The 27,334-nt window shown below is 36.8% G+C and overlaps 2 protein-coding genes across 2 annotated transcripts in view; one reads left to right on the plus strand and one right to left on the minus strand.

Annotated features, from left to right (window-relative positions):
• Positions 1–27,334, minus strand: part of LOC123309346 (transient receptor potential-gamma protein) — a 297,127-nt gene that overhangs the window by 225,129 nt on the left and 44,664 nt on the right. The window contains exon 2 of the mRNA XM_044892426.1: positions 23,456–23,498. Within this exon, the coding sequence (XP_044748361.1) occupies positions 23,456–23,486 (31 nt within the window). The 5' untranslated portion in view covers positions 23,487–23,498. The remainder of the gene's footprint in view (positions 1–23,455; positions 23,499–27,334) is intronic.
• On the plus strand, positions 3,730–9,537 carry LOC123309350 (adhesive plaque matrix protein-like). The gene is made up of 3 exons (XM_044892432.1): positions 3,730–3,955; positions 7,736–8,119; positions 8,356–9,537. The coding sequence occupies exons 1-3, from the start codon at positions 3,862–3,864 to the stop codon at positions 9,333–9,335; spliced, it is 1,458 nt and encodes a 485-aa protein (XP_044748367.1). The 5' UTR covers positions 3,730–3,861; the 3' UTR covers positions 9,336–9,537.

The raw sequence follows: 27,334 nt of genomic DNA on the forward strand, positions 1-27,334 counted from the left end.
CTAATATGAGTTTCCTGATCCATTATCTACTTAATTCACATGTTATCATTCATTTGTTAGATGAACTGCAGCTCTTCAATAAATAGAGAAACTAGAGGTCCAAGGCAAAGGTTCGAAAAAAAATCAGTTATTTTTTCCTTCATTCACCCAATAAAATACCGCAAATCTGCAATTCAATAAATTTCAATTGTTTTTCGAAATATCCAATAAATTTAGTTGAACGAAACGGAGTTCTCACTTTACTCGTGAAGAATGGTTGAAGAACAGACTCGCATGAATTTATGTATTTCTTATTCTTAACATTCTCATAAATTACATAACGTATTGTCAATACAGTTTCATATAAGACAAATAATGCACATCAGATGGATCCACAAAGTTTCAAATGCTGGAAGTCTTGCAGCGCGCGAGTTGTATGTATAACAATTGAGACTCAAGTAACGAGGGCCCGACTCAGATGGAGCGGCCACATTCTGAGGATGACGCAAGACTCCCCAAAATATCTCTGTTATTCGAATTCACAGAGGGTGCTCGGAAACCAGGAGACCAGTATGAGCGGTTTAAGGGTATACTGCATCAATCCCTAAAATCGGTTAATGCCAATCATAACCGTGAACAACTAGAGTTAGACAGATCACATTGGAAGTTTTGGGTCCACAGTTATAATGGAGAGTAGAGAATAAAAAAGCGGCGATCAGAACTGGTTGATGACTATCCATGCCGAGAGTGTGGAAGAATCTGTAGGTCACGGTTGGGTCTCTTCAGTCACAGGAAGGCATACAGTCGCAAGTAGCCCTAAGAAATTATGAGTTTGATCGCACCGATGGTCGAAAACACCCTGTATAGACATTTGGCACTAAAAAGAACTTGTTCTTCTAGATTTAAATATTGAAAATTGGCGAATTTCCACTGGTCTGGTAGCAGAAAAGGGTGAAGGTGAGATCCCACCTCATTGCCGTACAAGCTTCGTGGTTATCACCTCAATGATATAGGAGACACAAGCCACTCAACGTTGCTCAATATCAATTGTGCCATAATCCCCGCGATATTATAGACGATTGCTTTCGGTTTAAGAGAAAAACTTTCGGCGCGTCCGACGATGATATTAGTATTGTTGTGATAATTGACAGACGAAGACTTTTTTCCTGCCCGCAAGGTGTCACTAGCAACTGGGACAAAAAACGCCTGGCAAACTCGAGTCAGGCAACCCTAACATTGATGATCGGACAAAGAAGTAAATCAAAAAATTCGTCATTATGATTCACCTTAATGGTTTCTGATAAGCTATTACCTGAATCCCAGTGCGGCTTTCGAACAAATCGAGGAACTCAATTTTCACACTGCGACAGCTGCAAGAGAAGGCTCGTGAACAACAATCAAGGATCTATACAGCCTACATCGATTTAAGTAAGGCCTTCGATCGAATCTGAGAGCGCTATGGAAAATCATGGGACGCCTTGGAGTACCCGAAAAATTCTTAGCAGTGTGTAAAAGCCTTCATACCAACAACACAGCTAGAATACAGCATAATGGCTCTACAACCGACCATTTCTTAACCAACTCTGGAACAAAACAAGGCTGCGTGTTAGCACATTTACTGTTCAATATTTTCGCCATAGCTGTCTCGATAATGGCTGACATGAATATGCCTGTTAAAAGTGTTGGATAAGATTTGATGGAGGCCTATTCAACCTGAGCAAAAACCCGTACAAAGTTTATCACGGAACTTCAATATGCAGACGACTGCGCACTCATCGCCAGCGGCTCCGAGGATCTACAGATAATGTTGGACACCTATATACAGATATACGAAGCTTTAGGGTACGTTCATACCGAAGATGCCTGGATGAGCGCGGTGGAGGTCGCGGTCGCGATCGTTACATCGATGTCAAAACAAACCTTCATATTCTAATGAGACCGTACATACCAAGGATGTTTCACCCGTTCACCCTCGCCGCTTATCATCGCGGTTTACAGCGATGTCGATCGCAGAACAAAATAGTTTGATTTTATATAGCGATCGGGCTGTTGCCGCGAGGTACCTTGCACGCTTATTGGCGCTCTTCAAATCACGTGACATTCACCAGGGTAACGTATTTATTTTTCAGTTCGTTTATGAGCTTTGACTGAAAGGAAAGCATCTTCGACATGTACTGCCAGGCATCGATGTAAACCTCGACAGCGACCGCGACCTCCACCGCGCTCATCCATGCATCTTCGGTATGAACGTACCCTTAGGCCTTAGACTCAATATCGACAAAACCAAAATCCAGGTAAGTCCACCAAAAAGCCTTCAAACATATATCAGCCTGGAGAATGAAACTCTAGAAGTGGTCGAGCAGTTCAAATACTTGGGAAGCTTCATAAATAGTAGGGCTAATCTAGACACGGAAATACAAAACCGTATCAATTCGGCATCACGGGCATTCTGGATGCTAAAGGACAGAGTGTTTCAAAATCACGACCACAATCTGAAGACCAAGACAGCTGTTCACAAAGCAGTGGTCCTCCCAACGCTTCTTTACGGAAGCAAAAGCTAGACGCCCTACAGGCGACATATTAAACAACTTGAGCAAACGCAACAACGTCATCTAAGACAGATAATGCACATCAGATGGTTCTACAAAGTTTCAAATGCAGAAGTCTTGCAACGCGCGACTTGTACAACAATTGAGACTCAAGTAACAAGGGCTCGACTCAGATGGAGAACATTCTGAGAATGCAAGACACAAGACTCCCCAAGATAGCTCTGTACGGCGAATTCACAGGGGGAGCCCAGAAACCACGAGGCCAGTACAAGCGGTTCAAAGATATACTACATCAATCCCTAAAATTAGTTAATGCCAACTGGCAACAACTTGCGTAGGACAGATTACAGTGGAGGTCTTTGGTACACAGTTATAATGGAGACTAGAGAAGGATACAGCGGCGGCCAGATCTGATTGGTGACTATCCATGCCCAGAGTGTGGAAGGATCTGTAGGTCACGATTGGGTCTCTTCAGTCACAGGAGGGCAAACAGTCGCGTTAAAAAATTATAAGTCCGCTCGCACCGTTCTTTTTTTTTGTCTTTTTGTAGATTTATTCCCGGTAACGGGATACAGCAATGCATGCATAAATGGTTTCTGAACAATTAGCGACCTCAAAGTGATGATGAAGAGACATTTGCAGGGCACCTGGAGCCTCTATTTCGGACCTGTTCGGTTAGGCCCGGTTCGATCTGCTCCACCGTGAATAATGGCCACCTTTACTCGTATGAGGGCCTAAACAGACCCGATAGTGTTCCTCTCCTTTGAATAGAACTTTTTTCTTGTTCACTTATCTTTTTTACCTATTTATTTAGTGATATCTGATACTTCAAAATTCGTCAAATTTCGAAGACAATATGATCAAATCATTGGCCGCTTATATGATGGTACCTATATCCATGATATCCATGATGTTACGGTTGTTTTATTTTTAGATCATAATTCGAGCGATTTTCTGAAATAAATCCAACCGCGAATGCCCCAGTTCTCAGTGTATCGCCACACTGTATATCGAATTGAAAAATTCATAACTTAAAAATGAGCAACTTCTAACTAGATTTCGCAATGTTTTAGAATTCCGCAAATCTAGACAATAGAAAATCCATCGTAAACTGGACGACTACGTCTTGCGGTTTTGGCGAAGTTCCCCGGTAGAAAAAGAATACTACGAAGAGCATAACATAAACCAGTTTCTCTGATACGGCTAGGTTATCCGAAATAATGACCTCTTGGACGAAGCATCGATAACATCATTGAATCATTTTAATTATTATTTATCTTCAGTTCGCCTAGTGAGTTCCGATATTTGCGAACAGTGTAAGTTGTCTAAGACAATGAAGTCAGGTACTAAGTACCTGATATTATTCTTTGTAGTTGTGGTGCAGTTTGGACAGAACGAATGTTGGAGAAGCAGTAAGCCTTCTTCACGTAAGTAATTATTTTTTATGTGCAGAACATTTTAAGACAATGATTTAGAAAATTAGTGAAAAATATCCACTCATCTACAACAGAATATAATGTTTCTTCAATGGTCAAATAGTTGCCTTTCATGCGTGGAGATCTTAAAAATCTATTTATTGTGAAACATGAAATATTTTTTAGTGGACAGTGGAGCGAAAGTTCGAATATTATTTATTCTCTTATCTGTATTTGTCACTTTATCAGGTTCGTAGTTCAAGAATTTATATTCGGTATGTAATCTACATATACCATTCTTCATCATTTCCTGAGTGTTGATAAAGAAAGATAACAATGTCTTCACGCTCACAAGCGAATACAGAGGTTCTCAAAATACTTTTAAGAAGCAAAATCTCCTTGAACGTCTTTCACTGATATGTTTCAAGGGTTTCTAATCCTAGGACTCAGACAGACCTTTCAATTGTGTCTTTTGAAAGAAAGAATAATACATTGTAATCTACTACCCCAGAGATTTACCGTAATATGACTTTAAATTATAACGATGAACTCGATACACTGTTTCGCCATTTCAGAAATTTGTTAGTGATCAAGACTTCTGGGTTTATGTCATGTCCGCAACTTGAAAGCGAATTCGGATACAAGGTATCCGAAAATCTATTATATACCGAAAAAAGGGACAAAACAGTTTAGGACTTATATATTCCCTTCGTTCATTTTATGTGTGGGATCGAAACATTTCTCGAAATATTTCCAATTTGAATTGTAATAAACTGCCTTAATTTTAAGGAGAATCTAAATTTGCCTATCCTAGTACCCTAAATTAATATATCTACAGAAGAAAATGCACTACACTATTTCAGCAAGTGAAATAGACCGGTGGCAAATTTCCTCGAATCAAAATTGCAGTAACAAACATTCAATTATTCTTCACGTAATAAAAAATGTTTCATGAAAAAATTCAATTTCAAACTCAACCTCATATTATTGTGAACACTAGGCTATTTTCAAACATTTCAAACGAGTCGATTGGTCATTTTATTCTTCAGTAGCTCGAATTGGCTTCTGGGTTTTTCCTTTCATTCAATGATTTCTGGAAAATAATTCAATTGCAAGTATAATAGGTAGTACAGTCTTAATGCTATGTCGATTTTCATTCACATTGATTCGATATTTGTAAAAGGAAAAAAGATATATATTCGATAATGCACATGTATTTTAGAGAATTGATTATTTCAACTGAAACCTGAAAAGTAAACGATTTTTTCTACTTCCAATGATCAACAAGAAACTTCTGGCTTTCTAGAAGAAATTGAATTTATTCCATACGCATAATACTATTCCATTTTTGTCATTGCTATTCTGCTTTATTGGATAGTTGATGATTTCTCAATTTTGCTGATATCGAGTTTATTCAAAACAATCCAGGCATTGCTGAGAAATACGTGAAGTTGAAATATATTGGCCTTAGGCAAGCTATAAATAAACACAATGATTATCGAATTAGTTCTGATGATCTATGTTGTTGAAGGTCGCTAAAGAGTAGTTATTGTATAATAAGAGCCCAAAAAATCAAATATTGCGATATTGATCGAATATGCTGATCTGTGTATCTCACAAACAAGGCCTCCTCATAGGGATTGGTTGTACATTGATTGATTGACTCATGTTCAGACAATTGATTTATCCACAACACCCGAATCTATATCAATTATTTTATAACGTTGAACGTTTTTCAATTTTCCATCTCTTACTTAAGTACTATAGGTTCTCAGTTTTCGAATAGAATCGAATGACCCATGATTTAAAAGAAACTTATCAATCTGCACCCTTTTAAGAGAACTCATAAAAAATTGTATAACAACAATTCGATAATTTAGAGCGTTTTCTCTAAATGACGAATTCTTTTACCCACACATGTGATAAAAACGGCTGTAAAATACACATATTCTACCAACAAATTTTACTTTCAACATTTATCATGCTATTGTAACCATTTCTGGTTACTCTTCGGCATAAAGAAGAGCACACAAGTTATTTATATTTCTTAAAAATATCAGTTCCAATATTGGAATAAATTCAGACATGAAATATTTTTTAAATGCTCAGACAGGTCGATCAAGTCTTTCAAAATGCACTATTTTCGAAGTAGGAAAATGTTATAAGGCCCAATATTCGTGATGTTATGAGTTATGACGACATCGATAATTTTCTCGAATGACAATCTGAATTTTTTTATACCTAAGAATTCTGAAATTGTATATCACTTTTCAATTGAACAGATCTAATTCATACCAAACCAAAGAACTGTATGATGCTAAGAACGCAGGAGATTTTGGTTCGTTTCATCCTTTATAAGAAATAGTGAATATATGTACTATTTTTTCTACCCAGCATTTGAAAAATAATACAACCATGTGGTTGTGATATCAAGAGAGTTCAGTAGCGGTCAAAATTCCCGTTTTCTATTTTGATCATTATATCTCTACTCTATTCTCCATTCACTTTTATTTTAGCACTCGGTTGGCCATGGAAATTTGACACATTTCACTCTGTATAGTACGAAAATGTGGGGTTTTGAAGCTTGTCAAAACATTTTTGGGTTTTAAATCAACGCTATGTTGTCCGTTCTACGTAAAAGTTTCTGTTATTACGTATTTTATCACAATGTCGAATCTCTTCGGTAAATATGTGACGAACATAATTGAAGTTTATACAAACTGTTTGAAGGCATACCAAATCCAGTTATTTGCATGGAAAATACAAGAGATCAGTATAAATATCATAATAAGCACTAGTTTGGGGAGAGTTAATGTTCGTTATCTTCTTTGGCTGAAGTTCGAAAACGTTACATCAGTTGTAGATTTCAGAAATATTGAGCCGAAGATGAAATGCATATGGCGAGTGGCGCGTATTTGTGGCTGTTCATCTTAATACATTGATATAATAATAATGATCATTGGTATTATTATTTATTGGTACCTTAAGACATATACAATATTTAGGACAAGTCAAATGAAAAATGGAAAAATCAATTTTCGGAAACTTATTCTACGATGACATTCATCGAAAATCCTGTAGTAAACTTTTCGCATTAATTCACTCAAACATAAAATTCTCAAATGCCACCGCTTTTTTTGGTCTCCCAATAGAATGAAATTCTTTGTCATCCTCTTCATTCACAATCTTTTTGATTGTGAAAATATTCAGCTGAAATATAAGTCGTTTTGATTCAGATGAAACATGATATAAATTCACTTACATTGAATATGTTCGCTACCGTCTGACGCATTGTGGATTTTAGAATATCAGGGTATAACTGTTTGAATGAGCGGACCTGAATTCTAAATAGCACTTCCTGAAACCCTGTTTTTTTTTCAATCACTTTCGGCATTTTCGTAATAAAAATTGATATTAGTTGTAGCAACGACGTTATGACATTAACGACATTTCTTGAGTGCCAACCTTACTCCGTTCTAGTTACAAAAACTTGAGAAAATTATTTCATGGCCAACTGACGGCTAAATAAATGTGAATGGAGTATATCTCTAGTATCCAACACGTAGAGATAAGTTTGTTAATTTGATGTGATTTTTATATCTACTTAACCAGTTATCATAAATATGTAACTCGTGTGAAATTTTGTACATTCAGCTCACATGAAATAATTTTCATGAAAATTAGATCACCATTTCCGCACGTAGATGAAACTGAACAGACCCGGTTTATGCTCATAAATGAATATTATTTTGAAATCATATTTGCAAAAAATAATAATAAATTTTTTTTCAGCATCAAGAAGGCCCACTTCATCGCCATATCGCCCATTTCCAACACATGCACCCACTTACAGACCTGCACCGACATACAGACCAGCACCTACACGAGCGCCAACATACAGACCCTTCCCCACCCATGCACCAACATACAGACCGTTCCCAACTCATGCACCAACACACAGACCTACTCCAGCACCTACCTACAGACCGTATCCCACCCAGGCACCTACATACAGACCTTTTCCCACTCATGCACCCACATACCGACCATTCCCCACCCATGCCCCAACATACAGACCATTCCCGACCCATGCACCGACATACAGACCCTTTCCAACACATGCACCCACTTATAGACCTTCTCCAACGAGGTATCCTACTCAGAGGTATCCGACAGGTGAGTCCTTTGTATGAGAGATAATTGTTATTAGTACCTTCATGCAGCTGCATTCAAAGATGTTTTTTCCTCATAATATAAAATAGATGAAGCTATTTACGTGACAATAATATTTCAATTTTATTTCACCGAAATGTTTACTGTGGTTTATTTTTTACCCTTAAGCCAATAATCAAACACATTTTAGTTGTAGTTGATATGTTTTTAATGAAATATTGACCCCTTTTCACCTACAGGACCACATCCATCATACCCAGGATTCACTAATGCTGGGATAAATACACCAAAGCACTACCAACCTTCGTACAGCGTTCCCGTTCGTGTACCATCTCCTGGGGGAACGAAAATAAAAGTCTACAACGTTCATAATTATCATCCCCCAAGTTACTGGGCGCCACCTAGTTATCCAGTCTACCACTACACCAACAGAGATACTGGCAATTCTGCTCTAGGTTTTTATCTAGGATATAGTCTTGGAAGGATATCTCATCCAACTTACTACCACCAAGATTACAGGTTTTACGACGGGTATAGTCCAAGATATGACCATTACACTGTTCATCATTATTATCACAATAGCGAGAGTATCCCAAGACAGCAAACAGTGACAACGAAAGTTATAATACAGTGTGGAGATGGTTCCCAAATATGCCCGGCCAACACAACCGCTCTGTGCACAGCCAACGGTCAAATTATGTGTGTCGTTATTTCATCAAACACGGTGCCTTGCCAGGACAATCCTAACATGAGATGTGTGAAGAGCACGATACCATGCGAAAACAATGAAGCTCCAGAATGTAAGGGAGTTGCAAAGGGACAAACTACAACAGTTAACATACCTTGCATATCGAACACAACGATAGAAGGAAATATTACAACAGTTAATAACACAATAGTGTCCAATGATCCCAAACATACGAACGTCACTTTGAAATCATTGGCTCCTACTACGACACCATCGTCGATTGTAACAACCACAATCGTCCCAAACCTTGGATCTAGAAGAAAGCGAGATGTAGCACCACCACAGTTCTGCGTAACTGTCGTGGCAGAACCAAGCAAGAGAGCACCAACGGAAGGAGAGAAAGTTTTCAAGGAGATCACCAGTGTTTTCGATAAATTTTTCACGAAGGCTTTCGGAATGGATAAACCAGTGGAAAAGCCACCTCCAGTGACAGTGAAAGATGATAATTACATTCCAAAGTTCGGAGATTGAGACTTTCCTATATAAGATCGACCTTCCAGCGTTGATTCTCATGTTTATTAATTCTCGTGATGTTTTATCGCAAATCCAAATTACCAGAAATATTTGAGAAATATATGGTTATCATGAATTGATTCCGATGAATTATATATGTATGTGATAAACTCATACAATTTCGTATGAATTCAACTGAATAAATTCATTTCGAAAAGTATTTTTGGCTATTTTGATTTCAGTGGAAAGCTTATATACTTATGGTACAATGTATCTGAAAAAATTTTCATATTCTAAAGAAAGAATCTAATTTACCAAAATGGAAAACGAACAGATTACTTTTATTGAGTCTGGATTTATGCAGATCAAAATAACAAATATCAAGTAACAATTATTAATTAACAAAGAGCAGGTATAAGTTGAGTATATATTTTTCACTGAGAGTACCTATGTATGAAGCCAAGTAAATATCACTAAACAAATATACATATAAATTTTTTTGATAAAGAGCATTACAATTTTTAACATCCAACAATAATTAAAGCATGTGAATAATATAGAGCTTCAGCAGAGGTAAGCGTGACGGGATACCATAACATTTTGAGTATGCTACTGGAGCTTAGGGAGAAACCCCAGTAAAAACCCTTTCTTCCCGTTAGTGTGGTGGATTGTAAAAGATGAAACTGTTTACAAAATAAGCTCAAATATTTCATATTGATGGGCATCTAGCACTGCAAAAATCGATCCTTTACTCGAAGAAAAAGAGATGGTGTCTTATCCAAGTTAACAGAAATATTCTATCTAAAATAAAAAAGAACAGAAGCACAAAATGTAAGATGATAGAACTGAGTTCTATATATGAATCAAAAAAGAAGGAAACTACATGAATGGCCCCGAAACTATCCTGAAATTTCACAACTAGAGCTCCCAACTGAATTCCAGGAAATCTTCAACATTCAGAAGAAGTTAATTCTGTTGGGAACATATAAAGATTTTTTTTTCAAAGTCTCAATTAGAAGTCCTTCATATCAGGTTATCAGTTTTTAATACAATTTAATTCATGATGTGTATAGGTTTCGTATATTCTGCAATTTTTTATATTGAGATCAGATTATTCCCCACAAACACATAAGTACATGTGTTAAAATGTTGTGAGGGACGTTTAACGTCAGAAAAGTCATAAAAATAGAAACAACTCTTCATCCCAGTTAAAAAAAACATGGTGTAGCTGGCACGCTGTAGAAGCAGTCAGTGTACCATACTAGTACTGCGGGAATCCTGGGTGCGAGTACTGGCTTGTTTGTGTTTTTCAAAGTATGAATAGAAACTGAAATGTTAATGTCAATCGATAACAAAACCAGGATGAAAGGAAAATAGGATTAAATTGGTAGTTGATAACCTTAGCTGACAAGACTAAAAAGCAGTGTTGTAGGGTCTGGAGTTCGCATACCAACAACATTATTTTGAAACGAATTTGCAGGGTTATTTTTCCCTAGAATTTCGGTTACAAGAGAATGAAATGTTAGTATTTTCTATCGAAATTTTCCTTTTTTTTTTCCTGTTCATTCAATGATTGATTACCTAATAATAGAATAATGTTGTTGTCACGTATCTACATGCGTGTATTGGGTTGTTTAAATATTATGCATGTATAATATTTTCTTTTCACGTTTTAGGTGAATAAAATGGATGATGGTCTGATCGTAATTCGGAGTTTTTCATACAATATATTCTTTTCATGGATAATGCTCCAATGGAAAATTATCTGACAGCTAAGAGCACCTATTCAATTCACAGTATTCACACAGCAGATGAAGTTGCTTTTTCCATTGAATTAAAGAGGGAGCAATCTATTCATACTCATTTCTGCTTTCAGACAAACTTAATTTCTGATAATAATGTAATTATGTTTTATGGCAAAGAATGTTTATCGGTACCGAGAAGGTAATTAATCATCTTACAAATTTTATTTGATGGAGGGGCTGCGAGAGCTTTTGGTGTTAAGTGTTTCTCTCTGTTTATCTTCTCATTCAGTTCCTAATGTTTTTCAGTAATATACTTTTATCTCACCTGATAAACGAATAATGCCATTTACGCCGTCTCACAACTACATTCAGATATCATTCAATTGATCTCTCTCTGTGTGATGGGATATTTTTTTAGATCTATCTTGTACAGTGAATACAGGTTCTCTTTATATGAAACCCTCAAGAAACAGTCGCACGTGTTTCGGTGAATGAGGAGGCTTTTCGAGATATTATATGATTTGGAAATAATCCATTGACAATATTTATTCTTTCTCTCGCTGTATGGGAGCCTGATCGTCTTCTGTTCTAACGATGTTCTACTTTCTATTGTGGGAGTCACTAATAGTTGGGGAGCCCAAGAGGTATTTACTCGAGCGTGTCAGATTGATATTAGGGGAGATACCTTGGACCCTGGAGAGTACCTCTACCAAGAATTAGCCTGTATACAGGATGATTCATAACTATTGGGACATAGGCTAAGGGCAGATTGTTTTGACCAAAATATGACGATAGGACCAAATATACCTCAATAAAATATTTCTGTGGAAAAAGATAGAGGGCGTTAAAATTGGATTTTTTTTTCGTTTTTTGCTAATGATTTCACTGTATATTTTTTCATCTGTTTTTAAGAAAAGCACAATTGAACAGTTCAGAGCATCGGAAGGGGATTTGAAGTAACGATTTATTCATTATATTTATTCATTTCGACGATGAAGCATAATTAAAAACAATCTAACATAAAAAGAATAAACCTAAATTAAATGTTCTACGTGGCCTCCTCCGACTTCTATGTATTTTCTAATTCTTTTAATAAAGGACTTTCGAACTTCGAAAAAATATTATTCTGTCCCCTCATGAAAAAATCCAACTTTAACGCCTTCTTCTATATTTTTCCACAGCAATATTTTATTGAGGTATATTTAGTCCTATCGCCATATTTTGGTCCAAACAATCTGCCCTTAGCCTATGCCTCAATAGTTATGAATCACCCTATATAGGGAGAATTGTCTAGGACAGCCTGTCAGAATAGTAAAAAAAACGATCATTGTACATACTAGAGCGTGTCAGATTAAGATATATGTAGTTAATTACATGTTGAAAAGTATATATTCTCTTAATCTGACAATTTAAGTGTGATGAAAATGTGTGGGAGGGCGCCAAACTTGCAAAAACAAAAGGTCACGTGTACATTCTCGAGCGCGGTGGCTGTTTTTCTTATAATGAAGGTAATGATTCAATTATATTGGAAAAAATATAATCTGACAGTGTCAGCAAGCCGAAACAATAAATATTGGCTATTAAGGTCACAAAAATCAGTTTTTTTGAATTATCACCTCTCCTGGGCTTCAAATCGTTTTCGCATTCATTATAAAAGTTGCAGAGCATAATACAAATTTTGTCCGAAGCAATTCTTTCTACGTTTGAACGTTTTTGAGATATATGGCGATGAATGTACATTACACTAGGTTTCTACATTGACCTTGACATTTGTGGCTAAGCTCCTCGCCCTTATCGCCCTCTAACTCGAAAATGATTAAGAGTATGTAGAATTGCTTCAGACAAAAGTTGTATAGAATTTTATTATCTACAACTGTAATACTGAAACGATAAGAGGTACAGGAAGGGGGATTTTTTTTAAAATTCCTTGTTTTGATCTTCAAACTGTCAGATTAAGAATACCCCGCCTGATTAGTGATAGATCAATCTGTCAACACGTTTGCAACACCGAGATTAATCATCTGTATGGAAATCTGACACGGTCGAGTATGTACAAGTAACGATTTTTTGGCATTTTCAAAGAACCGCTGTGACCTTGCGTCACGTCCGAATTGTCAGTCTCTTGAAAAGTAGCTTCCTTTGGATCCAATTAACATAACCTCTACAAATCTGATACGCTGGAACCATTTTCAACTCTTCCGTACGGCCAGCCCCACTACTCAAACTGTCAGATTAACATGAATTAATTATCAGAGACACGTAGGGCATATACAGTATCTTTATCTGACACGCTCGAGTATATACACCTGATATTTATTTTTTACATCTTTGAAACCCTGCAGAAGCTTTCCCCACCGTTGAAAGTGCATACATCATAAAACCTTTTTTCTTTCTAACATCTAGTCTTCAAAACCTAAGGTCTCCACGACGTTCGGGTACATCCTCCATTGTTGTTTCATGAAAGGGAATAAAAAGGTTGAGGTTTTTTGGAAGAATAAATTTTAGTAGTTATGTGTGTTATGAAGCAAATACACTTACGGATTACATTTTCCAAAAGGGTTTCAATCATTTGTATCTAAATTGTAATTTCAAAAGAATTCACAAGTGTTTAAAAGTATGCAAAGTCGAGCTTTGCATACTTTTAAACACTTTTTCACGAACACTCAGTATGTGCTGAGGGTTTAAAATGAAGAAGAATTGAACAGAATTTAAAATAATTCAGAATCTCGGCAAAGAACAATAAATATTATCACCGAAGGAATAAAAACAGAACCGCATTTCGAAAAAATGACATAGAATATGAATTCGTCCGGTTCCTATTCCCTTGTGACAAGTGTGCCATGCAAAGTGAAAATTGAATTCCTTAGAATAAATTATGCAGTTTTTCATGACAATAACGAAATTTCTGTAGGGGATGTAAAAAATATAGATTCTGGGGCTTGAATGAAAAATCATGATATTCTGAGTACTGCCCTGAAAATATTGATATTTCATGAGGCGTTTGGAAGAGCATTCTGAAGTGAACAAACCCATAAAATTTGATCGAAATCGGACCTTGCGGTCCAGAATTATGGCTATCGCAAATTTTGGTCAATATTCATGAATCACCCCGTATCTCCGAAACTTATAGCCTTTGGATACAAAACAAGCAAGTTTTCTGAAAGGCCTGGATGACCTGCATTCACCATTGGGCTATGGCCAACGACTTATGAAATACCCTGTATATTAAAAAAGCATTCTCTTTAATAGCCCTCGATAGTTCTTGTCAAAATTTGCTACTTCCTCACGAAATTGTAATTTCATATTTTATTATTCCGATTTTTATCATTTGTATGATGTATGATCCTCTGTTTGAAATACAATATGAGTCTACACTTCATCAGAAGGCAAAAAAACATCCAATAATCCAAGCCACAATTCGTTCCCAACTAAGCTAATGAATCTTACACAATAAGTCAATTGGGAAATCCAGCTGAAGAGCACGCCATTTTCTGTGTTATCCTTTATCGAATCTGCCATCAATTCGCCACACAAGGTCTTGTTACGAAAGGACATCTGATCGATAAACAAGATTATCTCTCTATTTGTTTTCCGCGTAAACGGATGGGAAGTCGGCCCCAAAGAGATGACCCCCTGAGTGCAGGAAATTGAGGGTCAAATTGTGGAAAACAAGAGTGTTAATCATCTAAATGTTCCGGTGGATGAGTGTGTACAACGGGAAAACGAGAAGTTAACAACATACCGAGAAAAATAATTGATTCTGTTGATTGATTGGTTGGGACAATTATATCGCATTCACTTCACTTGCGAATGGATTGTTCTTGTTGTTTAGGAAAAAAATGAAGAAAACTCATAGCCATGTAACATTTCTTAGTTCTTCAATATGTCTTAGTTGTTTTCGTAGAAGATGTACACATTCTTGGAACAATGACCGATCAAATTTCATTTCCTTGACTAGGTCGACAAAAGATCGAAAACCCGCTGGAAGGAGAGACATGGGAAGACCGAGGAAAAGACGGTTGGAGAGCTGGGTGTCCACTTTAGTAGAGACACCGTAGAGAAGAATAGGTTACGACCTAAATAAGAAAACAAGAAGAAGTGTTTGAAAACCTATATTGAATCATCAATTCTTTGGATTTCTGGAATCTTCGAAACAAACCTTTGGTGATAAATCCCGTATCTTCCATGAAAATCATCGTAGATCTAAACGTGGAACATATTCTGAAAGATCAACTCTTTTTGTGATGAAATACAAGATTCCATCTATCTCGAAACAACAGTTCGGTCTTGAGGAAGTTAACTGAATCCAACTTTCGGGAATTTTTCGATGGTCCAGTTTCGAGTCGCGTATCTTCCAGGAAAATCATCGTAGATTCAATCGTAGAACATATTCTTAAAGAACAACTCACCTTGTGACAAATTTTAAGATTTAATCCATTTTGTCACAACCGTTTAGTCTTGAGGAAGTTTCAACCGACACCATCTTTTCGGGAATTTTTCGATGGTCAAATTTCGAGTCGCGTATCTTCAAGGTAAATCATCGTAGATTCAATCGTAGAACATATTCTTAAAGATCAACTCACCTTGTGACAAATTTTAAGATTTAGTCCATTTTGTCACAACCGTTTAGTCTTGAGGAAGTTTCAACCGACACCATCTTTTCGGGAATTTTTCGATGGTCAAATTTCGAGTCGCGTATCTTCAAGGTAAATCATCGTAGATTCAATCGTAGAACATATTCTTAAAGAACAACTCACCTTGTGACAAATTTTAAGATTTAATCCATTTTGTCACAACCGTTTAGTCTTGAGGAAGTTTCAACCGACACCATCTTTTCGGGAATTTTTCGATGGTCAAATTTTGAGTCGCGTATCTTCAAGGTAAATCATCGTAGATTCAATCGTAGAACATATTCTTAAAGATCAACTCACCTTGTGACAAATTTTAAGATTTAGTCCATTTTGTCACAACCGTTTAGTCTTGAGGAAGTTTCAACCGACACCATCTTTTCGGGAATTTTTCGATGGTCAAATTTCGAGTCGCGTATCTTCAAGGTAAATCATCGTAGATTCAATCGTAGAACATATTCTTAAAGAACAACTCACCTTGTGACAAATTTTAAGATTTAATCCATTTTGTCACAACCGTTTAGTCTTGAGGAAGTTTCAACCGACACCATCTTTTCGGGAATTTTTCGATGGTCAAATTTCGAGTCGCGTATCTTTAAGGTAAATCATCGTAGATTCAATCGTAGAACATATTCTTAAAGATCAACTCACCTTGTGACAAATTTGAAGATTTAGTCCATTTTGTCACAACCGTTTAGTCTTGAGGAAGTTTCAACCGACACCATCTTTTCGGGAATTTTTCGATGGTCAAATTTCGAGTCGCGTATCTTCAAGGTAAATCATCGTAGATTCAATCGTAGAACATATTCTTAAAGAACAACTCACCTTGTGACAAATTTTAAGATTTAATCCATTTTGTCACAACCGTTTAGTCTTGAGGAAGTTTCAACCGACACCATCTTTTCGGGAATTTTTCGATGGTCAAATTTCGAGTCGCGTATCTTCAAGGTAAATCATCGTAGATTCAATCGTAGAACATATTCTTAAAGATCAACTCACCTTGTGACAAATTTTAAGATTTAGTCCATTTTGTCACAACCGTTTAGTCTTGAGGAAGTTTCAACCGACACCATCTTTTCGGGAATTTTTCGATGGTCAAATTTTGAGTCGCGTATCTTCAAGGTAAATCATCGTAGATTCAATCGTAGAACATATTCTTAAAGATCAACTCACCTTGTGACAAATTTTAAGATTTAATCCATTTTGTCACAACCGTTTAGTCTTGAGGAAGTTTCAACCGACACCATCTTTTCGGGAATTTTTCGATGGTCAAATTTCGAGTCGCGTATCTTCAAGGTAAATCATCGTAGATTCAATCGTAGAACATATTCTTAAAGATCAACTCACCTTGTGACAAATTTTAAGATTTAGTCCATTTTGTCACAACCGTTTAGTCTTGAGGAAGTTTCAACCGACACCATCTTTTCGGGAATTTTTCGATGGTCAAATTTCGAGTCGCGTATCTTCAAGGTAAATCATCGTAGATTCAATCGTAGAACATATTCTTAAAGAACAACTCACCTTGTGACAAATTTTAAGATTTAATCCATTTTGTCACAACCGTTTAGTCTTGAGGAAGTTTCAACCGACACCATCTTTTCGGGAATTTTTCGATGGTCAAATTTCGAGTCGCGTATCGTCAAGGTAAATCATCGTAGATTCAATCGTAGAACATATTCTTAAAGATCAACTCACCTTGTGACAAATTTTAAGATTTAGTCCATTTTGTCACAACCGTTTAGTCTTGAGGAAGTTTCAACCGACACCATCTTTTCGGGAATTTTTCGATGGTCAAATTTCGAGTCGCGTATCTTCAAGGTAAATCATCGTAGATTCAATCGTAGAACATATTCTTAAAGATCAACTCACCTTGTGACAAATTTTAAGATTTAGTCCATTTTGTCACAACCGTTTAGTCTTGAGGAAGTTTCAACCGACACCATCTTTTCGGGAATTTTTCGATGGTCAAATTTCGAGTCGCGTATCTTCAAGGTAAATCATCGTAGATTCAATCGTAGAACATATTCTTAAAGATCAACTCACCTTGTGACAAATTTTAAGATTTAGTCCATTTTGTCACAACCGTTTAGTCTTGAGGAAGTTTCAACCGACACCATCTTTTCGGGAATTTTTCGATGGTCAAATTTCGAGTCGCGTATCTTCAAGGTAAATCATCGTAGATTCAATCGTAGAACATATTCTTAAAGATCAACTCACCTTGTGACAAATTTTAAGATTTAATCCATTTTGTCACAACCGTTTAGTCTTGAGGAAGTTTCAACCGACACCATCTTTTCGGGAATTTTTCGATGGTCAAATTTCGAGTCGCGTATCTTCAAGGTAAATCATCGTAGATTCAATCGTAGAACATATTCTTAAAGATCAACTCACCTTGTGACAAATTTTAAGATTTAGTCCATTTTGTCACAACCGTTTAGTCTTGAGGAAGTTTCAACCGACACCATCTTTTCGGGAATTTTTCGATGGTCAAATTTTGAGTCGCGTATCTTCCAGGAAAATCATCGCAGATTTAACCGTGGAACATATTCTGGAAGAACAACTCTTCTTGTGATAAATCTCGAGATTTCATCCATATCCTCACAACCGTTTGGTCTTGAGGAAATTTCAACCGACACCATATTTTCGGGGAGTATTCGAAGGTCAAATTTCGAGTCGCGTATCTTTCAGGAAAATATTCGTAGATCCAAAGGTTATACAGATTAGGAAAGAGCAGCTCTTCTTGTAATAAATCTCAAGATGTCATTTATTTCGGCTCAACTGTTTGGTCTTGACGAATTCTCAAGTGAAATTTGCAATTTTTGAAAAATGCCATTTCTAAGATGAAAATCTAAACGAAGGGAAATGGGCTTTCAAAATTTCTCGCAATACATTCAGCGTGTTCGAAAATCGACATTTTCATACCAAACTCACGAATATCTAACACTGTTTGGAAGAATATTTCTTTATTTTTCCTGATTGGTTTTCTAGAATCTTCAAAACAAATTCTATGCCCTCCAAATTTGAGGACAATAATAGAACATCCTGATTTTTAGACAGAGTAGCAAATAGGTCATTTTAGGGGGGTGTAACCACTTCATTTTTGACTGAAAAAATCCAGATTTTCGAAATCGAGTTTTTGTGCTAGGGTAGAAGTCTAGACAACGATGATTTTATATAACCAGATATCCTAATTGGATCAGACGAATATAACAGGAGATATCGCATATTGAAAATTGCAATTTTTGACAAATGCCATTTCCAAAATGAAAATCTAAACGAACGGAGATAGGCTTTCGAAATTGCTTGCGTGTTCGAAAACCCATATTTCCATATCAAAATTCCGAATATCTGGCACTGTATTCATGCGAGTCCATTTTTTTGGGAATATTTCGATATTCACCGATAGAGTGGTTTTCTCTCAGTGGGAATAACTGTACATGGAAATATGATACATATTCTGAAAGGGTAACTCTTCTAGTTGAAAATTTGAAAAATTCATTGAGCTCGATAAAGCTGTTCGGTCTCGACGTTTTTCTCCCAATAAAAATAACCGTAGATGGAAATGTGTCACATATTCTGATAGACAAACTCTTCTTGTTGAAAATCTGAAAATTTTATCGAGCTTGATGCAGCCGTTCGGTCATAACGAATTCTCAAGTGAAATTTGCAATTTTTGAAAAATGCCGTTTCGAGATCAAAATATAAAAGGAGGGATATATATAGGCTTTCGAAATTGCTCGCAATGGATTCAGTGTGTTCAAAAACCTATATTTTCATACCAAACTTTTCAATATCTGACACTGTTTAGGAGAAAATAATTTTTTTTGTTTTTCCACTTTTCATTTTCGAGTTGACTTTGAAGAGCTCTCTGGAGTGCAATTCTCTATTGAATCATCAACTATTTGGTTTTCTAGAATCTTCAAAACAAATTCTATATACTCCATATCCGAGGACAGTAATAGAACATCCTGATTCTTAGACAGAGTACTGATTACTGATTACTGATTGCTGGGTGTGTTGGACGGACTAACCCAAACCTGCCACCGCGACCAACGGTCTATTGTAGCACACAAGCATGCTCAAAGAGCTAAATCTCTCCCTCTAGTCCCATCCTACCCAAAAAGGAGATGATGTCGGAGGGGGAGTGATTCTTGAGTTCCTCTAGGATCATCTTCGGAGAGCCGAAAACTCCGAGTCTGACCCTGTCTGCCGCCGGGCAGTCACAGAGGATATGCTCAATTGTTTCGTCTTCCTCTAAGCAGAGTCTGCAGAGTGGGTCATTGACGATGCTGAGTTTTTTGAGGTGGGCTCTGAGTCTGCAGTGTCCTGTAAAAACCGCTATTATGGATCTCAGATTAGTTTCTAGCCAGCGACTGGTGTATGGGCTGGGAGGCACTGAAATAGCCCTATGCGAGTGACGCAATCCAGGACGGTTGCGCCAGTGCTCCAGGACCTTTTGCCTTATCCAGCTGTTGTTTCGGTCCCTGATTAAGGAATTAGAAATTCCTATACTGGGTTCCGGGCCAATAAGCGTTGATGTCGCGCCTTCTCTGGCCAGAGCATGCGATACATCGTTGCCACTGAAGCCAGAGTGTCCAGGTATCCAAATCAGTTGCAGTCTGTTTGAACTTCCCAATTTGGTGAGTTTAGATCTGCATTCAAATACCTGTGCCGAGTTGCATTTGTCTGCCGCGAGAGATTTGATCGCAGCTTGACTATCCGTAAGGATTTTTATCGATCTGCCCGCCCAGCCACTGTCAAGTAAATGGCCTGCGCACAGATCAATGGCGAAGATTTCTGCCTGAAAAGCTGTCGCCGACTTTCCCAGACTAGCACTGAGTTTGGTCAGCGGTCTACGGCTATAGACTCCGGCTCCAGATCCCTGACTGGTTCTGGAGCCATCAGTAAACCAGCAAGGTCCTTGTAAATAGAAATCCTTGTGATGGAGCCATTCGTCTCTGCTTGGAATCAGAGAAACGAATGTTCCCTCGGTGCTGGTTCTTGTGATTATTTGATCAGTTCTCATGCCCATCACCTCGTCAGCCTCCAGTTGGGCCGACAGACGACTGGGCACGAAAGTGAGTTTGTCAGGCTCGTTTACGGTAAGGTGGTGGAGCCTGTGGGTTGCTAGTCCTGCCTCTCCCTGGACAAAAATGTGAAGGGGAGGGAGGTCTAATAGCATCTCCATGGACGAAGTTGGAGTAGAGCGGAATGCCCCCGAAATCATGAGACAAGCCGTTCTTTGGAGTTTGGAAAGTTTGTTTTGGGTTAGAACGCGTTCAGTGCAGGACCACCAGGCGACACAGCCATAGGTGATCAATGGTCTGATCACCGTGACGTATAGCCAGCGGAGCTGCTTCGGCGCTATCCCCCATGTCCTTCCACAAATCCTTTGGCAGGCCCATAGGGAGTGCCTGGCTCTGTGGACGACTTTTTCCACATGGGAGTTCCATAGAAGCTTCCTATCCAGGGTAATGCCTAGATATTTGGCCTCCTCTACGAGTGGAATGGTCTTACCGTAGAGAGTTGGAGGAGAGATTTGAAATTTCCTTCTCCTGGTAAAGGGGACAATCAGGGTCTTGGAGGGGTTCACACCTAACTGCTCCCCATCACACCAACCCTGAATTACTGTTAGTGTTTCCTGAAGAGCATCTGAGATGATTACATCGTCATTACCCGCCAGTAAAACAACTATGTCGTCAGCGTAAGCCTGAACATATACGTCAAGCGAGCTGATAATTGCAATTAGATCATCAACCAGAAGTGACCAGAGAAGGGGTGATAGTACACCTCCTTGCGGACAACCTCTGCCTGCTTTGAATCTAAGTGCTTCACCACAAAGCGTGGTTATGATGTTTCTGGAGCTCAGCATTGTGCTGATCCAATTCGATATGGAAAGGCGAAAGACAGAGTAGCAAATACGTCATTTTAGGGGGGTCTAAGTCCTTGCTCATTTTTGACCCAAAAAATCGAGATTTTCGAAATCGAGTTTTTGTGCTAGGGTGAAACTCTAGGCAACGCTGATTATATAACCGGATATTCCAGTTGGATATAACGAATATAACAGAAGATATCGCAGATTGAAAATTGCAATTTTTGAAAAATGCCATTTCCATGATAAAAATCTGAACGGAGATAGGCTTTCGAAATTGCTTGCAATAGAGTCAGCGTGTTCGAAAACCTATATTTTCATACCAAACTTCCCAATATCTGACAGTGATTAGTAATAATAGAACATCCTGATTTTCAGACAGAGTAGAAAATAGGTCATTTTAGGGGGTACTAACTCCTTGCTCATTTTTGACCCAAAAAATCGAGGTGTCGAAATTTTGTGCTGGGATAGAAGCCTTAGCAATGCTGATTATAAAACCGGAAATCCCAACTGAATCAGACGAATATAACAGGATATATCGCAGATTAAAAATTGCAATTCATGAAAAATGCCATTTCCAAAATGAAAATCTGACGTGAAACGAATAGGTTTTCGAAATTACTCGGAATAGTTTAAGCGTAGTCGAAAACCTTTATTTTCATACTAAACTGTCGAATATCTGACACTGCTTAGCAGAAAATCAAATATTTAATCTTTCAACTTTCGAGTTGGTTGGTATCTAGCAGAAAAATTATAGAAGATTAAAACGTGATACATACTCTAAAAGAGCAACCTCTCTAGTGATAAACCTCGACATTTCATCCACCCTGGAACAAATTCGGTTAACTTTGGGATAATTAAAAGCATTATACCTTCAGAACATAAGTTTGGTTCCCCAACAAAGTCTCAATAAAAGCGGTTCCATATAAAATGTACGGAAACATTAATTTTCTTTATGAAATTTTTTGCGTGCCTTTTTCCGACAGTTCGAGAGGAAGATCGAGAAGATCGGATTGTTTATCATTTTGTATTCTTTCTTTTATATGCAAACGACATCGTAATTCCATTCAACATACCTATTAACTTCTGAGAAAGCAGATGGGGAACGCTTAAGCTCAAGGGATTTGAGATATATCACTGCTAATAAATGACCGGAGCCCGGATATTTACACCCTCAATAAATCTTCCGGTGGAGCATTCACACTCTGGAAAAAGAATCTTATTCGAGGACACACGAATCCAGCATGCTTTGATTTAATGAGGGCATTTATCTATCCATCCAGCATCGATTGGATTTCTATTCCATTCCGTGTTCATCTTAGAAGGACTAGCAATCTCCTAGGAAAGAGAATCGGGTGTTTGATGCAAGAGATCACGCGATTGTGATTATTTATTTGACTCTACAAATTATGGGCGTCCACTTACATTTTATAGGCCAGTAGAGTTAGAATCTAACGCTGAAAAATTTGTCCAACTTTGGCAATCTGTAGCAAGAAAACAATAGTCCGAAATACATGCATCTAGTCTCCTAGTATTTCAATCTTACAAGAGATGATCGAAAAATTGCGAAAACACCCCTTCAGGGGGCACATTCTAGTCCCACACCTACTTATACGCAACTCCGCCGAAGGGGAAAACGTAGGATATTCATATTGTGACATATCTGAAGCCATTCAAGCAATAAATTCTTTGGTTGCAGTTTTTTTATAATTGAATGCTTATTCTACTGTGTTTAAGGAATATGGAATATTTGTTTCCGACAATTGAATTATAACAATAAATATATAGAAATGAAGGGCCAAATTTGGTTTTGGTAATTTTCCACAATTTTCGACTAAGATTTGTGAAAACGCTTTCCTTCGTTAGAATATTGATTGTTGACATTTTACTTACCTGCGTCATTTGCTTCTTTGTCATGATCCATCCATTCTGAAAACTAAATAAACAAGAATTAATTCTTTTTCATTCTTAGTCAAGTTTAAAAATTGCAAATGAAGAGAAACAGCCCATACAGTCCAATGAACGTATAGATGTGTACAATGATATTTCATATTTCCTATTATCCTGATTCTCCGAAGTAAGTGCAAGAAAATGTCCGAACCTCACTGGATTTAACATCCTCTTGCATACAGGATGTTCAATGGACTTTGAGAATGTACACTAGATGTACATAAAGTACGTGCATTAGACCGAACATCCCAGTTTGGGCACTTTGAGGGGTATCTGCCATATCTTTGAAGATGGACTATGGCAGTTTTCGCCGTGTTCGGGATATTGTGCTACTTTTTCTGAAATTGAAATTAGCGAAAGAACAATTTTGATAGCTCTTTAGTTTTTGACACACATGGTGGAATTGAAAAGTATCACTTTTCAGGCACTCTCGTATCTCCGTTATCTTCAAACTTATCGAAGAATAAATTGAAGATTGTTTGAAACAAACCATCATCACTTTTTATTATTTCCGTAATACGCCATTGTTGTGCAATAAATTGAATATATATTTTATATTGTCAATCAAATATACCGAAACAGCAAAAATATTTCATTAAAAACCAAAAACTGACAGGAGCGTGGCGCGTGAAGATAAGGTTATCTATGGTGAAGGTTTTGACATTTTGCTTTCTGATCCAAATAAATCAGCTAAAGCCTACCAATAATAATCAGACACTTAAAAAAATTTTAGAGAGAAAATCTCAAATGCTCAGCTTGTATTTGAAAATAATTGAATACAAATATTTATTTTTGGAAAGCCCACTTCATGCCTAATGAAAGTAGAAAATAGATATCGGTCAGCTGATTGTGACAATTCGTTAGAGTGCCCTTTAGGGTAAGTGATGTAGTTCACACAATCTTTTCCCTCCATTGAGTGTGACAATCGTCAGATTGTATAGGAACGTCAGTTTGACGGAAGTGAAGTTGGCATCGATCACAGAGCGTGTTGAGTTTCATCGATTCGACTCAAAAAGCTACGTGCAATGTTTTTGCCTATATTCTATTCACATTAATTTCAGCAGTCGGTTGGCCATGAAATAATTTTCTCAAGTTTTTGTAACTAGAACGGAGTAAGGTTGACACTCATAAAATGTCGTTAATGTCATAACGCCGTTGCTAGAACTAATATCAATTTTTATTACGAAAATGCCGATTGAAAAAAGAGACAGGGGCTATTTAGAATTCAGGTCCGCTCATAGTTATACCCTGAACCCTGATATTCTAAAATCCACAATACGTCAGACGGTAGCGAACATATTCAATGTAAGAGAATTTATATAGGTAATGTTTCATCTGAATCTAAACGACTTATATTTCAGCTGAATATTTCCACAATCAGAAAGATTGTGAATGAAGAGGATGACAAAGAATTTCCCTCTATTGGGAGACCCAAAAAAGTGGTGGCATTTGAGAATTTTATGTTTGAGTGAATTAATGCGAAAAGTTTACTACAGAATTCTCGATTAATGTGATCGTAGAATTAGTTCCCGAAAATTGATTTTTCTATTTTTCATTTGACTTGTCCTATACATTGTAAATGTTTTAAGGTACCAATGAATATCTAATTATTATTATTACCTATATCAATGTATTAAGATGAACAGCCACAAATACGCGCCAGTTTTCTTGTTAATTGTTTATTCATGTAAAATTTTTGTTCAAAGGTGAAGATCATTTTGACTTGAAACTTTCTTTAATTCCTTTTACTTATATTGATGCAAGATGATTTTTGTTGAAGAATTTAACATTCTTGTAATTATCTGCTAATTCCTTCGGGAGATACTCATTCCCAACCACTGCATCACATGCATTTCAACTTCGGGTTAATATTTTTGAAATCTGCAACTGATGTAACATATTCAAACTTTAGCCAAAGAAGATAACGAACAAAAACTCTCCTCAAGCTAGTGCATGTATTTTGCATGCAAATAACTGGATTTGATATGCCTTCAATCAGTTTGTATAAACTTAATTTATGTTCGTCACATATTTTCCGAAGAGATTCGACATTGTAATAAAATACGTAATAACAGAAACTTTCACGTAGAACGGGCAACATAGCGTTGATGTAAAACCCAAAAATGTTTTGACAAGCTTCATAACCCCACATTTTCGTACTATACAGAGTGAAATGTGTCAAATTTCCATGGCCCACCGAGTGCTAAAATAAAAGTGAATGGAGTATATGTATAGGAATTCAGTAATTTAATTTCTTAATTTTTTCACTTGGCCTGGCCTACTAGTTCAGTATACTATAATAACACAACTGAAGGTATATCGAATCGTGATCAATTTCAGTGAGTCCAATTTTTTTCGATGAACATTCTTGGCGAATGAGTTTTTATGTCATAATAATAAACATAGTGACCATTATATGATAATTAGTACATACACGGCTAAGCTCAATTGATACTGCAATATGAAATTGCAGGTCTATAAAAAATCAATGAAGTTATTTTTCTGGTAGTAGCAAATGCCATTAGGTAAAAGTTCAATTATTGGGCTATTTCTCCTTATTGCTGTAAATTTCCGTACACGAAATATAATCTGTGACATTACTCAGCTCTTGGTTCTACAGCATGGTCTTTTCATCAATGTTACTTTTTGGAATGTCTATTATTTCTTTTGTTTAGATATCTACATGAAGTTCTGTAGGTACACCTATACTACTTTATTGAGTATGATGAAATGTCTGCTCTCTGGTACTATGTACAGGGTGGGCAAAATTCGTTGTCTACTGAAGGGATCTCGAGAACTATAGCAGCTAGAAGAAAACGGACGACACATTCTCGAGCTCTTTTTTCTTGACTAATCCAAAACTGAAAACAGATCCAGCCTAACGTTCATAGATTTTGAGTTATGGACGAAAATTGAGAAATTGTCATTTCCAATGAAGCTGAATAACTCGTTTATTTGAACTTGTATTCGAAATCCGTTGTTACATTCTACAGGCACTTTTTTATGAGGAATTCGAATATGATATTGCAAAATTTTTTGATCCAGTCATTTTCGAGATACGACAGGGATTTCTGATTTTTCAAATGTAAACTATAGTTGAAAGTCCTTTCATTCTGCTGCAATTTTTTTGCTGATTTCAAAAATGTATCATATGTCACTATTCACATGAATATAACATAAGAAAAAAATTCAATACTTTTTCCTGCTTTTCGATTCACTGTTGAATTTTTAGTAGGCTAGCGTAACCATAGCGTCCGGTGAAAATGCATTATGGTTTGTGAACTCCACATAATCCTATGCGAACTCATCCTTGTGTGATAGGAATCACAGAATGTCGAATAATTATTTCTTTTATATATCGAGATCGATATCCTTTAAAAGAGAGTAAAAGACTTTCGTCTGATTATTAAAGAAGAAAATTTATTCAATTATCGTTTTTCAATTCATGAAAGAAACTTAAAGAGTCAGTAATATAAATGAAATACGAAAGCTATCTATAATTATGATTTTTACAAGAGTAAGATGATGAAAAATAGGTACGTCTGTCCACGGTAGTATTCGAATTGAGTACCATCGTAAGATAAGCATGCCAAACATCGCGAGAACAAACGATGGCAAATTAATCATCGAAATATTTATTCAGCAATCCGTGATTCCAATCATAGAGGCTCAGGTTCACAAAATATAATGCATATTCAACGGTTGCTATGGTTACGCCAGCCTACTAAAAATTCAACAGCGAATCGAAAAGCAGGAAAAAGTATTGAACTTTTTTTCTTATGTTATATTCATGTGAATAGCGACATATGACACATTTTTGAA

This window comes from Coccinella septempunctata, chromosome 3 (assembly GCF_907165205.1).
Source record: "Coccinella septempunctata chromosome 3, icCocSept1.1, whole genome shotgun sequence".
NCBI classification, from domain to species: Eukaryota; Metazoa; Arthropoda; class Insecta; order Coleoptera; family Coccinellidae; genus Coccinella; species Coccinella septempunctata.

Excerpts from the sequence above, each read along its gene's own strand:
- LOC123309350 (XM_044892432.1), top strand. The coding sequence starts at position 3,862 with ATGAAGTCAGGTACTAAGTACCTGATATTATTCTTTGTAGTTGTGGTG. Across the intron at positions 3,956-7,735 it reads AAGCAGTAAGCCTTCTTCAC|CATCAAGAAGGCCCACTTCA; the intron begins GTAAGTAATTAT and ends ATTTTTTTTCAG. Across the intron at positions 8,120-8,355 it reads TACTCAGAGGTATCCGACAG|GACCACATCCATCATACCCA; the intron begins GTGAGTCCTTTG and ends TTTCACCTACAG.